Here is an 18,177-nt window from a genome sequence, read left to right as displayed (position 1 = left end):
CAATACCAGAATTTCACAGTTAATTTTATCCTACTTTGTGGAACACACCCCTTCCCCTCCCCCTCTGTTCTTAACATAACCTTCTAAGTGGATATTAATACGAGTACAAGTAAACCATAATTATTCATTATTTAAGCAATTTAGTTCCTTGGAAATTACAGTCATCACGCAGTGTGATAGGCCAGAAATTAGGCAAGTTCTTTATGTGTGGTGAAATTATCTAACACATGATATCCACCACAAACCAGTATGGGAAATAAACCGTCATGGAATATGAATAACGTTTCAGGGGGACAAATAACGTTTCAGGGGGAGTTGAATTTCTTTATAATCTCTGCCATCACCAGTGGCGTAGCCATACTCCGTGTCCCCCGTGACGAAAATGGGGATTTTTTTTGTATGTGAAATTCATAAATATTTACGTTTATGACCTGTGTTCCCCATCATCGTGACATCCCGTGAATCGTTCAAACGCATCCTGCGCTCATTAATAGAAGTCTACTTACTTAATCATACATCTTGTGACAGTTATTAACATGCAGCTGAAGTCACTTTTCGTGTGCGTTAACTCCTAAATTGCTTCCGTGCCGTTTCGGAGTTATTGCAAACGACAATACTGAGTGATTAATCGGGTGGCAATTACTGCAATTGTTCCCGTGTACTGCAAGGAATTAAAAATCGCGCAGCAAATAGACCACCAGTTTGTTGTATTTTCGATTTCAACATCATTCTTAAGTTCACTTTTCAGCAATTAAAAATAAAATCACAGTAATCACAATGAATTAGTTAAAATGTCCGCGGTTATGCACAATCATTTAAAATATATATTGTATATTCTGGGAAAAAAACTGTTCTTAAGAAAATAGGTTGAGCCTTGCTGCAATTGGGTGCACTGAGGACTATGAGGCGAAAGGCTGGATGCGCGCAGGACTACCCCCTCCCAGTCGAAAATTCCTGGATACGCTTCGGCCACCACCCAATAGTGTGCAATATAATGAGCACCATGAGAGCATTAAAAATATGTCACTTAATCTATGCTACTGACATTCGTGAATGGACCCATTTTTTGGGTGAAGCCCTCACGTTACACATCATAATCAGTCAATCACCATCCCAACCTCGTAGCAGGACTAATCGTTGCAATCCCGTTTCTTTTCCCCAAATTGTGCAACACCACAACCTAGCAACTGCTACGCATACTTGCATAAATAAAAATCTTAATATTGACCTGATACTGATGATGAAGCACATCAGAGCGCCTCATATACATCTTAGTTCAGACTCCGCCAATTTATACCGGGCGGCTCATCATTAACACTTATAAAATGCATCAAAACAGCAATTTTCCGCTTTAGAAGGCACATACACAATACTGTCGTATTAAACAAACAAACTGCTTATTCAAAATCAACATTAAAATACATGGCAGAGAATCCATCAATACAATTAACCCCAAATGGTTTTAAATGATTTTAATTAGCGTCGATGTTTATTTAACACGGTTAACAGCTGCTTTCAACAAAAACGAAGTGATTCCGCGGCGCTGACAGCGTACAAAAAGCAGCGTAGTCTGTGTTTCTGAATTACTTTGGTTGGCTATCTGTGTTCCTGGTTGGGTGGTTGGTTAGTTAGTTGTGAAATGGAAACGGTTTCAGTATGGGTTTTATTTCTTTTGGGGCTATTTTTTCATGGTGGTAAGTTATCCTTTAAGCACAGTTTTATTACTTTCTTGTAGTCCTATCTGACGTGTACTTCTCATAGTATGGACAAGCCTGTTCTCTTTCTCTCTCCCCAGGCCTCTTGAGTACTGTTGAACAGAATGCAGCCCAGCTAGCCCTGGACGAGGGCGCCAACTCCACGCTAGCCCCGGACGAGGGCGCCAACTCCACGCCAGCCCCGGAGGAGGGCGCCAACTCCACGCCAGCCCCGGAGGAGGGCGGCAACTCCACGCCAGCCCCGGAGGAGGGCGGCAACTCCACGCCAGCCCCGGAGGAGGGCGGCAACTCCACGCCAGCCCCGGAGGAGGGCGGCAACTCCACGCCAGCCCCGGAGGAGGGCGGCAACTCCACGCCAGCCCCGGAGGAGGGCGGCAACTCCACGCCAGCCCCGGAGGAGGGCGGCAACTCCACGCCAGCCCCGGAGGAGGGCGGCAACTCCACGCCAGCCCCGGAGGAGGGCGGCAACTCCACGCCAGCCCCGGAGGAGGGCGGCAACTCCACGCCAGCCCCGGAGGAGGGCGGCAACTCCACGCCAGCCCCGGAGGAGGGCGGCAACTCCACGCCAGCCCCGGAGGAGGGCGGCAACTCCACGCCAGCCCCGGAGGAGGGCGGCAACTCCACGCCAGCCCCGGAGGAGGGCAGCAACTCGCTGTCGGCTTTTCAGCCTTAATAGACGCTTGTAGTCTGACTTCAGGAAGCTTAATTGACTGTCTTCCAGGTTAGTCTAGCTGCAAGCTGATGATCAAACCATTTTAACCTTGGAGCTGCTTGGCTTTTCTGTGATTAAACTGAATCTCCTGATTCCTTTCCTCCCTGATCTCGTTTTTGGTGCAATGCTTCTGGGTCTACAGGTATGGCTACTAGATTATTCTTAGTTGGCAATGGATCTGGCACACTATGCTATTAGCGCCTCTACACTGGTTTCATAGATTGCTGTTGAGGCCATATCTATTGTGTTTCCGCCACTAAAATAACAGGTCTACCCATAACATGAAGTGGCCAGCATTTCTCAATGGAAATGCTACTTTACACAGGCTGTATACATTGAACACAGCTCTTGTGAGGGGGAATCCTATTCTTCCCTGTTTCACTGACCGTTTATGGCTTCTCTTCCCCCCCCCCCCTTCACTATTCTTCCTCGTCCTATTGGTAGGATGTACCACTTAACTAGTGCCTCAGCTGTTAATCAGACTGGAATGCATCTCATTGGGCTGGCCTGCTTTGAGGTCCACCTACAGTACAGGTTCTCGCTGGTCTCGTTAAGCTCCCGTTTACGTTCTTGCACTTGCAAATAGAGCGATTGCCAACTGCTGCAGTATCTGATGCCGCACCTCCCCTTCCTGTTGGGTTTTACAGGAGTGACTTTCGAAAAAGACCTGCCAGTAGTAAATGTCATGTTTCCTAAAATCGGTTGAGTGTTAGTGTATGAAGGTATGTCTTCACATTGTCAGTCTTTATTTGAATGTTGGTCTGATTCGTATTTGATGTTCATAACGCGTACGCCTTATGGCCGGTACGCGTTTTTTGCATTAATTACACGAGGAACGTGACTCGTACCCCAGATGCAGTATCCAAAAATTGGGATGTGCAGTATAGTCGCTTTTTGTCACGGGATCGTTTATATACGGTAGTTAGTACTAAAGTAACCTTTAATGAATGGCCAGAAGATTTGTTCATTTTGAGAAGGAAGAGGAAAATATTGCGAGCGCTAACGTGTCTATGTACAGTGCTTTCAAAATGTAATGGCAGTTTCTAACAAAGAATCGTTTACAAACAAAACTAATTTGAAATGCAAATTGCCTTCTTTCATAAGTGACGTTTCGATACGGTACCGGTATTCATAATCTTGTTTCAATTCGCCGAGAGCGTAGGTTTTACGTTCCGTTAAAACAGTAACTTAGCAAGCTGTGCAATTTTATTGACCGCTCCTGTTCAGCGTTTATTATGTTTAAGTTTAGTTTACCGGCCGCGACTACTTTTTCATGAGCTCTATCATTTTCATCCTTGCTGTTTAAATCGCTCAAATAGACGTGGTAAAATTTTAAGCAGTTTGGTTTCATAAAATTGCTTGATGTGTTTCCAAATTCTTGTCGGTATTTTCAGTCTAACGTGAAAGTGAAGAGAAATTCAAGATTAACTTGCTTTAATATCGGTTTAATATCAGAGAAAGCCCAGAAGTGGCACACTTAGGGAAATTTAGCTGGGAGTTTCATTAGTTCTTTATAAAATGTGTTCATTTACGGAGCTTTTTACATGTCTTTTTACCAGTCAAGCAGAATCAGCTCCCCTTTTCTATCCGATTTCCGTTTTGTAATGAGGTTTTCCTTTAACTGAATGGGACACACGTGCGTCGTGGGATACCTGACAACCTGTGAAATGCTTTGTACAAGTTCAGGTCACAGGCTGTGAGGCTGGCATAGTTGAGTTTTGCTTCACCACTACATACGTGTGTACAAGTTGTACATTAGGTATATGTGGCTTGGTACGTGGTCTGACCACACGGGGGAGCTAACACAACAGAGACTGCCCCAGACGCCGTGCATCCGAAGCACCTTCATGATTTTCTGCTCTTCGTATCTGTGTAGTTCACCTTGCAGTGGAGGGAGCCGCTATATGATAGTCCTGTTTCTAGTGTTTCTCAGGAAATGTCAGTTGTCATTGTGTACAGTGTTCAGTGTCACTAAATCCGTAACTTTAACTCTCTTCACCTCGGCCTTCTGTGCTTTTACAGCTGTGTCCATCTGCCAGTCAGGTTTTATGTAATGCAGCTCCTACTTTTAAGTTGTAAAAAATGTGGTAGTGATTTTCTCAAGGGGGGCTGAAGGTGGAAAAAAATTATCTAACAATCTTGGGGATTTGATTGGTTTACGCTTAAATGTTTGACACTCTCAGTATTCCATTCAGCTGCACCATCCTTGTGTCCCTTCTTTGTGTGACTCTCCCACCTAGTCAGATCTCTCCGCTTTTCCTAGATCGCACGGATGTTTAATGATTCATTCGAGTTGCCACAGAAGCATTTCAAAGTTGTGGGCACATTCTAAAGTCTGTTATCTAGAAAGATTTTGGAATCACCCCTGTCTGTCCTTGACTTTGGCATATCCGATCATTGATATATTTATTTTTCTAGCTGTCGTTCCCTAAGATTAAAAACAACATTCAGTAAAGATTTGTAAAAATATCTCCTATGCTTTACAATGGCCATTGAATTTATTAACCGTGCTAAGGGTTCACCAAGGCCGCCTGTAACTGCACAATGGAAATTTATCCTGAGCTTCATGCAAAACCAAGAGCACTTTATGGCAGAAGAAGCAAAGTTACTCAGAGAAAATGATCGAAATTAATCATTTCATCTGCCGTATGCAGACAACGGAGCACTCAGCAAGTATTAGTGATGTTCGCTTCCAGACTCTTTTTATATTATACACACGACACAACGTAAGCACAGAATATAACTTGAGTCAGGCGTGTCTTGTCCCATCGTTACTTTGACACATTTTATATTTCAAATTCTGTCACAAATGAAACCACCGGACAGTTCTTTGGATTTTTTTCCTGTCATGCTTTACAGTTGTGTTTTTAAGTGACTCTTTTTAATTTACTTGCATGACTGACTTCAGACATGCTGCTTGCTGTATCTTATAAACTGTTAGCTATCTCATTGCACTGAATACAGGAAATCTACCCGAATTTTTATGTACCATCTTTCTGGACGTATTTTATTACTAACGTAGCAGCACAGAGGCTACAACGGGATCTTGATTTAATTAGCAACTGGGCTGATACCTGGCAGATGAAATTTAACATAGATAAATGTAAGGTAATCCGTGCAGAGAGCAGAAACATAAAGTACAGATATTTTATGGGTTCCACTGAAATAAAGGTAGCTGATTATGAGAAAGACCTCGGTGTGTATGTTGATGCTTCCATGTCCCACTCTCGGCAGTGTGGGGAAGCAATTAAAAAGGCCAATAGGATGTTGGGTTACATCTCTAGGTGTGTGGAGTTTAAGACGAGGAGGTGATGCTACGATTATATAATTCCTTGGTAAGACCCCACCTAGAATATTGCGTCATATATACAGTACTACCAATCAAAAGTTTTTTTACATTTGCATGTCACTCGCTAAAACTACACTCAATATTCTTTGCTAACAAATACATTTATAGTTTGTTCACCACTTGAGTACCTTGAGTAGTAAGAAAATGTCATATCGTTGATTCATCAAAGTCAGTTATAGCAGTTATAACATAAAATTCAAGGCATTCTTTCTACAAGGGGCATTACATGCTGCTGTTTCATAGAAATGTACATTAAACGGCAAAATGAAAGATTCACCTTCTCACTCAGCTCTCTCTTCACCATGATAACTAACACTGCCCTGATCCACCTCTCAATCCCCCCTCCATTCTGCCCCCTCCCAAGATACATGAATTCCTCCACTTGAGGTAGAAACTCATCTTCACTCCTTTTCCAGAACCGTGGCCTCATCCCAGCCACTTCAGCCTTGGCTCCAGACCCCCCCCCCCCCCCAGTGTAGGCTGGGGGTCACTGCTCGGTGATGCCAACAGGACCAGCTCACCTGCAAAAGCAAAGGTGCTGAAGTCACCGAACTGGAGTCCCCCCCCCACCCCCCCCCTTTTCTCCATAAATGTTATGAACAGAATCGGTGGCAAAGACCAGTCCAGGTGGAGTCCAACAGCCATCGGGAACGAGTGTGACCCACGAACAACTCGATATCACCAAGCATCTTAAATGAATAGAAGACTGAGGCTTCTACATGTGATTACTGTAAATACCATAAAGCACCCAGTGCCTTAAATGAAAGATGATGGCAGATCTGTGTGATCCCAGGTCTAGTTCTGGCTTTTAAAATATAAATAAGATGTCATTTTATCACCTTTTAAATATGTCAAATATAAGTCGGAGCTTTTATCTTACATGCGCAGAAGCAGTAACACCTTTGTGTTACTGTGACAAGACCAAGACCAAGACCATACGATTATTTTATGCTTCTCTCTTGTTCCTATAGTCAGTCACCACTTATCTGAAATACAGCTTCTCTGTTCTACCGAGATCCAGAAAGATTTTAAATGTGGACATCGGCTCTCTCAGAGTTTGCACAGTACATCTTAAAGGTTGTCAAGCATTTTAAAGCACTTAATTGACTACTGCCTGAATATTTAATGGAGCTTCGGCAGAAAAGGTCAGTCCCACTGTGTCCTTCATGCTCAAAGCCCAGACTTCTGAAGTAATTCTGTAAAACAGTCAATTTGGGCGGTCAGTTTGTTCCCATTTCCTAAAACAGCACTTTATATGGACTTTTATATATAAAAACACATGCTCATTGGTTTACAGTAATGATCCCTAATCTTTATTATTTCTTGTTTGTGTATCACATTCCATTTTACGTTTAAAGAGTTACCATTCCTGTTCAGTTGATATCATCACACTACAGCACATTATAGTGCTTGTTGACCTCCCTTGACTTTCCCGGCTTGGGAGGGTCCCACATACACGCCATGCTGCATACTAATGTGACAGTGAGTATGATTTTCACTGGAAGCTCTCAGGACCCTGGTCAACACAGTCAAAGCCCATTCTGCAGCCTAGGCGACCTTCACCGCCGGCGTCCCCTGTCCAGCATCATGTGACCATGCCTTGCTAATTCAGCGCCCCCTCACATGATGCCACACTGGGCGGCTGCCTGTGTCGCCTAATGGACTGACCGGCACTGCCAGCACAGCTCTAACTCATTCGATGGGTTCTGGTACCATTGGGAGGGGTACCATTAGTGTTGGGGGAGGTGTCCCGTTAGTATCGTGGGAGGGGTACCATTAGTGTTGGGGGAGGTGTCCCGTTAGTATCGTGGGAGGGGTACCATTAGTGTTGGGGGAGGTGTCCCGTTAGTATCGTGGGAGGGGTACCATTAGTGTTGGGGGAGGTGTCCCGTTAGTATCGTGGGAGGGGTACCATTAGTGTTGGGGGAGGTGTCCCGTTAGTATCGTGGGAGGGGTACCATTAGTGTTGGGGGAGGTGTCCCGTTAGTATCGTGGGAGGGGTACCATTAGTGTTGGGGGAGGTGTCCCGTTAGTATCGTGGGAGGGGTACCATTAGTGTTGGGGGAGGGGTCCCGTTAGTATCGTGGGAGGGGTACCATTAGTGTTGGGGGAGGGGTCCCGTTAGTATCGTGGGAGGGGTACCATTAGTGTTGGGGGAGGTGTCCCATTAGTATCGTGGGAGGGGTACCATTAGTGTTGGGGGAGGGGTACCATTAGTGTTGGGGGAGGTGTCCCGTTAGTATCGTGGGAGGGGTACCATTAGTGTTGGGGGAGGTGTCCCGTTAGTATCGTGGGAGGGGTACCATTAGTGTTGGGGGAGGTGTCCCGTTAGTATCGTGGGAGGGGTACCATTAGTGTTGGGGGAGGTGTCCCGTTAGTATCGTGGGAGGGGTACCATTAGTGTTGGGGGAGGGGTACCATTAGTGTTGGGGGAGGTGTCCCGTTAGTATCGTGGGAGGGGTACCATTAGTGTTGGGGGAGGGGTACCATTAGTGTTGGGGGAGGTGTCCCGTTAGTATCGTGGGAGGGGTACCATTAGTGTTGGGGGAGGTGTCCCGTTAGTATCGTGGGAGGGGTACCATTAGTGTTGGGGGAGGTGTCCCGTTAGTATCGTGGGAGGGGTACCATTAGTGTTGGGGGAGGTGTCCCGTTAGTATCGTGGGAGGGGTACCATTAGTATCAGGGTGAGGGGTCCCATTAGTGTTGGGGGAATAGGAGAGGGGTCTTGTTTGTATCGGGGGGAGGGGGAGGATTCCCGTTACGCTTTGGTCATGTGTAATTTGTCTACCTTTTAAAGAGGAATAAATCTCACTCAAGTCAGTTCTTAAAATACTGAAGTGCAATCTGGCCTTTGCAATATCTAAACATGATTTTGTGAGCAATCTGGGGGTGTCCGAATCACAGATGGGCGTCGTTTACCGACTTTCAAATGAATTTTAATTGATTAATAACATTGATAGGTTTTAAAACTGCTGATAGTAAAAATGAGAAAGTAACTTAAAATTTTAGCATATATTATAGTATATAGTATATATATTTAGTATATTTTAGTATATATTAAACAGGGTTTTAAAAAGGACAATGCATTCTGTATTGTTGGTAAAATGCGGCTGAATAAACAGCACAGAAAATTAGCCTTTAATTAGATAAATTAAGACAAGGGAGCAGGTTGCAATAGCAGCGAGACAGAAAGGGATGTAACCACACACACACAGACACACACACACAGACACACAAACACAGACACACACATACACACAGACACACACACACATACACACAGACACACAAACACAGACAGACACAGATACACAGACACACACATACACAGACACACACATACACAGACACACACAGACAGACACAGATACACACACACAGACACACACAGACACAGACACACAAACACAGACAGACACAGATACACACACAGACACAGATACACACACAGACACACACATACACAGCCACAGATACACACACACAGACACACACAGACACACACAGATACACACACTCTACGTTCTTGCTGTTTCTGTGTTTATCCCACACTGTCAGAGGCTTGCTAACATGCTCAGTGTGTGTTATTTTAGTGTGTTTCTCTTGTTCTCTATACACACACATACAGGAGAGAGTGAAGTTTGGGGTCTGAGCACAGGGTCAGTATTTACCTACCAAGCCGTGGGCATTTCCCAGCCTTGTTCAAGCACCCAATGGTCATGTGACTGTTCTGCCAAGCATGGGATTCAAACCGACCTTCAGATCACACAGGCCCAGACTGCTGAGCCGCACACACCCCCTTTCGTTTGCACCCCCCATTAGCTCACTATATACCGTCAATCACTAGAAAAGCAGAAGGAAAAAGTAAGATGTCATTACCCACAATTCAGTAGGAAGCCGGTGTGGGGAGAGATAGCTGATCAGCTCTATCAAGATGACGCTGGCTGATCGATATCTAAACCCCGGCAAAGAAACAGGAAGTGACTTACAGGGGGCTCTCTGACCAGAGCTCTTCACCCTCTTCCCAGTGAATGGACCAGTGTCCAATGGACGGACCAGTACCAAACAATGGTTCATGTTGTGAGTGTGAAGCATTTTTGCACCTGAGAAGCTAGACCCAACCACATTAACAGCAAGAGGTCTGAACCAGAAAATGATAACGTGATGGTCTATTAAGATCTCCGTTCAGAGGAAACTTCATCTGTGGGAGATTGAGTGTGACGCCTATTCTCTGGGACATTCTTAGGCTGCACAGCGAACTGAAATTCTGTGGGGTGATACTTGGCCTTTTATGCGCTGATAGGAAAATCCACCCTCTTTTATATGAAATGTCCGCTGTCTGAAAAGTCTTTAGTGTGAGACTGAAAAGTCTTTGGAGTGGAAGCCAGTTTCTCTGGAAAATTCATTACAAAGACCTTCATGCAAGAAGCCCATTGAATGAGAATCTTTTGCATACAAACTTTGCCTGAAAGCTGTTCAGATAAAAAAAAAAAGCCTTGGTATGAGAAGTTAATTCACTGGGTGCTCAGACTGACAGCTTGTTAGAGAAGAAAGAAAGTCGCCGGGGGGGGGATTCCTGGTACCTTTCACTTTGGGGGGGGGGCGATTCCAGTGTCTCTGGTGTCCGCAGCAGGACACCATGAACAAAAGTCAATCAGCCAGTTACATAACAATCAAAATTAAATCAGCCGACCGAAGTAAAGTACGGCTTAAGAAAAGCAGCGTGATTACCGCTCCTGCTAGCCAGTGGCACTGGCTATGAAGATTACAGGTATGGGTATTACATTCCCTCACTGGTATTTTTGCTCCAAGTATATTCCTTACCTGTGAAGATCTGCACTGCACACAACCTTAAGGGCATTGTTCCAGACAACATACCCCAGCGTCACTGCATATCAAAACCATCCCCTCCACCCATCCTTCCATCCATCTGCATCATGTAACTGCTGTTCTCCACCGCACGGGCGTCTTGCCCTTTTCTTGCATCCTCCATACCTCAGATCATCCACCCCCCCAAACTGATTGCGTGATTATTGATGCATTCAGCTCTTTGGCAGGTTCTGGTTACACAAAAAGCATATTATTTATAAAAGAAATGCAGGTCGTCAGTCTGGGTCAGGATGTAACCCAGTTTTGTAGTTAGATGTGAGAACACCGGACCTCTGCTGGCCAAGTCTCACCCTAAGCCTAACACCAGTGCCTTAAAATGTCATCCCACCTGTGACAATGTCCTACAGTACCTGAGTTCACAAAACATGCGCTATTTTATACATGCCCATAAATATATGCTGCCATAAATCATCCATCCATCAACTGAATGAAAATCTTTAAACGCTATGGAAAGCAGATATTTATGGTCTGTTTTTATCTATAAAGTACATTGTCCTATGTATAGTGTTTTGCATCTATAATATAATATAGTTGAAAACACTACAGGAGTTACATTATGGTGTGATTTTTATTTTAATACAGCAATGTTGTATTCTCAATGCATGCGCTGGTAGGATATTTTCTAAACGCAGAACAAAACAGAGATAAATATAAATTTAGGCTGCCAGTAGGGAAATATTTCAGAACAATTGTGCTGCTGACAAAGCACCTAAAACACATCTAACTTTTGTAATACAAGCATATAAAGAGGAAGAATAACACATCGGTTAGCCCTGGAGTCAATCTGCCAGAATAACCCAGTGGCCTGATATCTGTGTATTTATGCTGCTTTGCTGCCTATTTTCAAAAGATATTGATGTGCTATAAAACAGACAAAAACACAATCTTGCACCATTAGTCCTCATTCCCGGGGTTCTGCTCTACCAGAAATCATTCTGTTAAATGACATGTTGTTTCCCATTCAGATGAAACCGGTGAGCAGCTCTCGGCTGGTCCGGACTGGGGGCATGGGTCCTCATTAAGCGACAGGGTCCTCACACACACCTGTGTGTGTCCCTCATTAGGGCTTGGCAGCAAGGTGATGCATGCTGGGTGATTTACTGTATGTAAAAAAAGGTGCTTGTTTTTGGGAAGCTCTCTACAGCACACACACACGCCAACATGCACAGTCAACGTATTCATTTCTTTGTGGGGACTCTATGGGCAAAACCCTAATCCCAACAATGACAACCTTGGCCCCTATCCAGCCCTGACCTGAACCATAAGGAACCAAATAAAACCAGATAAAAATAAGACTTTTGGCTATTTTATTGTGTTCCCAGATTTTTGTTAAATTAAAATGATCCTTGTGTGAACTGAAAAAGGTCCTTATAAGGTAAAAAAAATTACAGATTTTTATAACATTGTAAGGAAATCTGGTCCCCGTAATGTATTAATTACAAAAAACGCAGAGGCCTGAACACACACATGCAAAGGTGTACAGAGAGCTGCCAAAGAAGAAACAGCATCTGGCCAGCAGGGGGGGGGGGTGACCTCAGCCTGTCTCTGAAATGGGCTTAACCAATAAGGGGCTCAGCCACCTCAAACATATCACTATGCTTCGCTAACATACTGTCATAAACACATGCATATACTGTATCAGTAGTGCGTATACGTTGTACTTCATTGTTGCACCTACACACGTGGACAAAATTGTTGGTTCCCTTCAGTCAATGAAAGAAAAACTCACAATGGTCACAGAAATAAATTTAATCTGACAAAAGTAATAATAAATAAAAATTCTATGAAATTTAACTAATAAAAGTCAGACATTGATTTTCAACCATGCTTCAACAGAATTAATAAAAAAAAAAAACTCATGAAACAGGCCTGGACAAAAATGATGGTACCCCTAGAAAAGACTGAAAATAATGTGACCAAAGGGACATGTTAATCCAAGGTGTGTCCACTAATTAGCATCACAGGTGTCTACAATCTTGTAATCAGTCAGTGGACCTATATATCGGGCTCCAGGTAGTCACTGTGTTGTTTGGTGACATGGTGTGTACCACACTCAACATGGACCAGAGGAAGCGAAGGAAAGAGTTGTCTCAGGAGATTAGAAAGAAAATTATAGACAAGCATGTCAAAGGTAAAGGCTATAAGACCATCTCGAAGCAGCTTGATGTTCCTGTGACTACAGTTGCACATATTATTCAGAAATTTAAGATCCATGGGACTGTAGCCAACCTCCCTGGACGTGGCCGCAGGAGGAAAATTGATGACAAATCAAAGAGACGGATAATACGAATGGTAACAAAAGAGCCCAGAAAAACTTCTAAAGAGATCCAAGGTGAACTTCAAGCTCAAGGAACATCAGTGTCAGATCGCACCATCCGTCGTTGTTTGAGCCAAAGTGGACTTCATGGGAGACGACCAAGGAGGACACCATTGTTGAAAACAAGTCATAAAAAAGCCAGACTGGAATTTGCTAAACTACATGTGGACAAGCCACAAAGATTCTGGGAGAATGTCCTATGGACAGATGAGACAAAAATTGAACTTTTTGCCAAGGCACATAAGCTCTATGTTCACAGACGGAAAAATGAAGCATATCAAGAAAAGAACACTGTCCCTTCTGTGAAACATGGAGGAGGCTCTGTTATGTTCTGGGGCTGCTTTGCTGCATCTGGCACTGGGTGTCTTGAATCTGTGCAGGGTACAATGAAATCTCAAGACTATCAAGGGATTCTAGAGAGAAATGTGCTGGCCAGTGTCAGAAAGCTTGGTCTCAGTCGCAGGTCATGGGTCTTGCAACAGGACAATGACCCAAAACACACAACTAAAAACACCCAAGAATGGCTACGAGGAAAACATTGGACTATTCTAAAGTGGCCTTCTATGAGCCCTGACCTCAATCCTATTGAGCATCTTTGGAAAGAGCTGAAACATGCCGTCTGGAAAAGGCACCCTTCAAACCTGAGACAACTGGAGCAGTTTGCTCATGAGGAGTGGGCCAAAATACCTGCTGAGAAGTGCAGAAGTCTCATTGACAGTTACAGGAATCGTTTGATTGCAGTGATTGCCTCAAAAGGTTGTGCAACAAAATATTAAGTTAGGGGTACCATCATTTTTGTCCAGGCCTGTTTCATGAGTTTTTTTTTTATTAATTCTGTTGAAGCATGGTTAAAAATCAATGTCTGACTTTTATTAGTTAAATTTCATAGAATTTTTATTTATTATTACTTTTGTCAGATTAAAGTTATTTCTGTGACCATTGTGAGTTTTTCTTTCATTGACTGAAGGGTACCAACAATTTTGTCCACGTGTGTAAGTATTATTTTGGTAACTTTGTACCATGACTATTAACATTATTTCTTTTTACCATAATATGTTTCTAATAACAATGGTCATCATTACTTGTTACCTAATTTCCTCTGCAGTGGCATTGTAAAAACACAAGAAACTGTATTCCCCAGATGGAGAATCAAGATGCTTTTGGGACTGGTCTGCCACCACCACAAACACTTATCCCATTAGCACAATAACTCAAAAAATATCCGATGGATCTTTTTCAAACTTTGCAAACACATTGTTTTGGTCTGGAAGTCGTTTCATTTTGAGGCAAATTGCATAAAAAATCAAGCAGCAGTACTAGGTGGCAACAAAGGAAGGAAGGATATGTGGAATTTAACTCGAGAAGTACTTGATGGATCTTTCCAAGAATGTTAGGCTGCAGCAGTGAAAAGTTTGAACACACCTGATTTTAATCCATTTGTCTTTATTTAGCTATGCTAATAATCTTATAGTAAAAGGCCTTACGGCAATGATGTAATACAAATCAAATATTGTAACGACCAAGAGAAGCGTTCACGCGGCACCTCAGCACTCTTTAAAGCTGTTCTTGTTATTAAGTATTCTATTGAGCCATTTTTTATGTGGGTGCAATGGAATTTCATTGCACATTTGTACAATGACAATTAAAGGAATCTATCTAAATTTTATACTTTTCAAAACAGTCCCCTTTTTGTTTTGATGACAGCATTGTACACTTTTGACATTCTTTCAACCAGCTTCTAGATGCAGCCACTTCAAATGTTTCTCCAACAGTTCTTAAGGAGTTTTCACAATATCTGGGCACAAGTTTCCTACCTTACTCTTACTCCTCAGTCCAACTCATAAACCAGCTAAGTCAGGGGACTGTGGGGCAGGTCATTTGTCCCAGCAATCCATTTCTTCCTAATAATTTCATAACCTCGAGGTATGCTTAGGGTATTTATTTTAGGGTCTATATACTTCTTCATGATTTTCAGCAGGTGTATGCAGACTTTTGATTGGGGTTGTATATCTGGGGCCTATTTCATTTGGAGACAAATGGCACCAAAATCGGAGCAGTATCACTTAGTGGTGGCAAATGAGAAAATATCCAGAAATGCACATTTTATAAACCTGATTATATTAAGACAAGCTACACAAAGGTGCTCGGGGAATGCGTCATTGTCATTCTGACAGAATTTAGTGTTTCCTTTGGAAACTGATATAGAAGGTGCAATAGCTGTTGTAATGTTCAACCGTGCTTTTTTCCTGAGCAAATGTACACTTCCTATCCAGATAAATAAGCTTAAACATTTTCTTTGACTCCCGAAGACTGTTGCACAGTAATGTGTATTTATATTTATGCATACGTATGTGTATGTAACACATAAGTATACAAAATATATGTAAATATATACATGCACAGCCACACAGACATGCGCACACCCTGACTTCACGCTACTCACACGACATGGATGACAACATGAGCGCAGCCAACAGCCGACCTCACTCACCTGCCTGCTCTGTTAGCAAACACAATAGGGAGTAAGGCATCTTTCTGCCCCCCCCCCCCCCCCCCCACCTCCCCATTTCCTTCCCTCAGTGTCTTTTTCTGTCCAGGAGAGCCGATTTTGCACCACACATAAGCTGCATGTGCCTGTGAAAATCATGAAATGTTCATCAGGAATGCAGACACATCCGTTCACCACAGGACTGTGAACAAGCAGGAACATGATACAGGATCGTCACCCTGATTACGCTGCTCCTTGGGTTCGAGGGGGGAAGGAGGGTCTACTTTTCCCTGACATCCTGTCTGTGAAGCAGGGCAGCATAAACATGCTGTAGAAATGCTTACCTGTCTTATCCCTGAAAGCTGCACAAAAATACTGCTGCACTGGTGCTTTCAGCATGGATAGCACTGCCATGCACTAATTTCCCAGCGCATGTAATGTCCCACTTCACTGATTGTCTGAGGTGGAATATTTGTGTGTATGTTATTCTATGTTACATCACGTTATGTTAGGTAATAGTCTCCCTCCCCTAATAGATAATTGTATCATATATTGGATTTATTTTTGTAAATTATTCCATAACTCTGTACTTGAATATATGTTGACATTATAATTCTCAGTACTCATCTATTCAGCAAGTACAGTGTGGGGGATTTATTTCATTTAACAACACCAGGAACAGCAACAAAATAAAACAAGCAATAACATACAAAGTTCAGATGATGAGTGAGTATTACAAAAAGCAGACTGGTATCACATATTAGGAAACGGCGCTGAGCCCCACCCCCCCAAAGGCTAAATGATGGGTGAGTGTACAAAGGGAACCAGCTGGCATCACATGACAGGAAACAGCACTGAGCCACACCCTCGTCTTTCCCTCTGCAGCCTTACGCATGAGTTTTTAGCACATGGGCCTTCGCTTCCATAGTGACGTATTTTGGTGGAATGCCCCGCCCTGCCACTTGAGTCTTGAGCTGAGCCTGTCAGCCTCGCACCCGAGTGCATGGCAGTGATTGCCGCTAGGCGGCCATCTTGGTGCCATTATCGCTCAGCCTATCCATGTAGTCTCGCAGTTCCATGGCGTTGCCCAACTCCATGTCCTGGCACACCCACTTGATGTCCTCAGGGGGCACCGTGAGCAGGGGACTGATGGAGGGGCAGCCGCGGCCCGGTGGAGCAGTACCGAAGGTGGCGAACTTCACCCGCTTGCGCTTGGACGTGGGTGAGTTTAGCAGCTCCATTTTGTGGTCGCGCTGACCCTGACCTGAGGTGTCCTTCTGTACAGACGTGCCATTGAGCAACCGCCCACCCTCATCATCCTGTTGCTGGGAGAGGTGGGCGTGGCTCTCCAGAAGGTCTGCTTCTGCGCCAAGCCACACCCAATCATGAGAGTGGTTGACATGTGGTCCACCCGCTGTTGGCGGCTGCTTGTGGCGGTATTTCAGGGCGTAAGCAATGCAGTTGATGAGGAAGACAAGGATGGCCAGACAGAAGACGCCCAGCAAGGCGTACATGCCTATCTCCAGGTCTGATAATCCACGGTCGCTCTGGACCAGGTCATCCTCCAGGACCGGAAGGTCGGGCTGTTCAGGGAAGTCAGCGGGGGAATCCTGAGCGGAGTGTTCACGGCCCACTGGCCGTTGGCCGGTGCCTACCCTGGGAGTGGTGCTAGTGTTGGTGGTACCCGTTATGTCAGAATCCCGGTCGAATCCAGAGCTTTGGGGGGGTGCCCTGGACCCCATACCATCCCGTTCAGATGGACGCTGCCTGCGGCCTGCCAGCTCATCCCCTACGCCACCGAACTTGACCCGTACGCTAGCAGTGCCAGTGGCCATGGCCCCACGTCGTTTGGACCTCTGGCAGGTCTGGTTCGGTGACAGCTCTACGCGCACTAGCGCCCCCTGGCCCTCAGCCTGTGTCACAATCACTGGCCAGCGCCATGACTCGCTCCGCCACACCCTCACCACGGACTCATCCAGGGACACCGCTGTCAGCACAAAGTGCTCCGGCTTGTATAAGTCCAGTGGGGTCGTGGTGCCGTCGCTGAACTGCATCCACGCGCTGATGAGTGATTCCTGGTGAAACAGAGTACTTGCTTACTCAGTGGAGATGTACTCACTCACTCACTCACTCACTCCCTTACTCTCTCTCACTTCCTCTCACTCACTAACTCACTCACTCCCTTACTCTCTCTCACTTCCTCTCACTCACTCGCTCATTCCCTTACTCTCTCTCACTTCCTCTCACTCACTCACTCACTCACTCCCTTACTCTCTCTCACTTCCTCTCACTCACTCGCTCATTCCCTTACTCTCTCTCATTTCCTCTCACTCACTCACTCACTCACTCCCTTACTCTCTCTCACTTCCTCTCACTCACTCGCTCATTCCCTTACTCTCTCTCACTTCCTCTCACTCACTAACTCACTCACTCCCTTACTCTCTCTCACTTCCTCTCACTCACTCACTCATTCCCTTACTCTCTCTCACTTCCTCTCACTCACTCACTCACTCACTCACTCACTCCCTTACTCTCTCTCACTTCCTCTCACTCACTCGCTCATTCCCTTACTCTCTCTCACTTCCTCTCACTCACTCGCTCATTCCCTTACTCTCACTTCCTCTCACTCACTCACTCATTTCCGTTACTCTCTCTCACTTCCTCTCACTCACTCTCACTCACTCACTCCCTTACTCTCTCTCACTT

At 44.6% G+C, this 18,177-nt stretch overlaps 2 protein-coding genes across 20 annotated transcripts in view; one reads left to right on the top strand and one right to left on the bottom strand.

The window, feature by feature from the left end:
* Positions 1–2,519, top strand: part of LOC125746333 (skin secretory protein xP2-like) — a 41,724-nt gene extending 39,205 nt beyond the window's left edge. For 10 of the 19 annotated variants that reach the window (XM_049020221.1, XM_049020223.1, XM_049020220.1 and 7 more), the window contains one exon: positions 1,796–2,519. In XM_049020221.1, coding sequence (XP_048876178.1) covers positions 1,796–2,388 — 593 coding nt within the window. In that variant the 3' untranslated portion in view covers positions 2,389–2,519. Of the gene's footprint in view, positions 1–1,519; positions 1,695–1,761 lie in introns of those variants that run through there. The other 9 variants (XM_049020234.1, XM_049020233.1, XM_049020217.1 and 6 more) reach the window with 8 other exon arrangements.
* A 13,582-nt stretch (positions 2,520–16,101) lies between these two features.
* LOC125746301 (transmembrane protein 132D-like) overlaps positions 16,102–18,177 on the bottom strand; it is a 48,233-nt gene continuing 46,157 nt past the window's right edge. Inside the window, exon 9 of the mRNA XM_049020134.1 lies at positions 16,102–17,546. Coding sequence (XP_048876091.1) covers positions 16,491–17,546 — 1,056 coding nt within the window. The 3' untranslated portion in view covers positions 16,102–16,490. The remainder of the gene's footprint in view (positions 17,547–18,177) is intronic.

The sequence above is a fragment of the Brienomyrus brachyistius genome, chromosome 7 (genome assembly GCF_023856365.1).
Source record: "Brienomyrus brachyistius isolate T26 chromosome 7, BBRACH_0.4, whole genome shotgun sequence".
NCBI classification, from domain to species: Eukaryota; Metazoa; Chordata; class Actinopteri; order Osteoglossiformes; family Mormyridae; genus Brienomyrus; species Brienomyrus brachyistius.
This window is presented reverse-complemented; position numbering and strand designations above follow the sequence as displayed.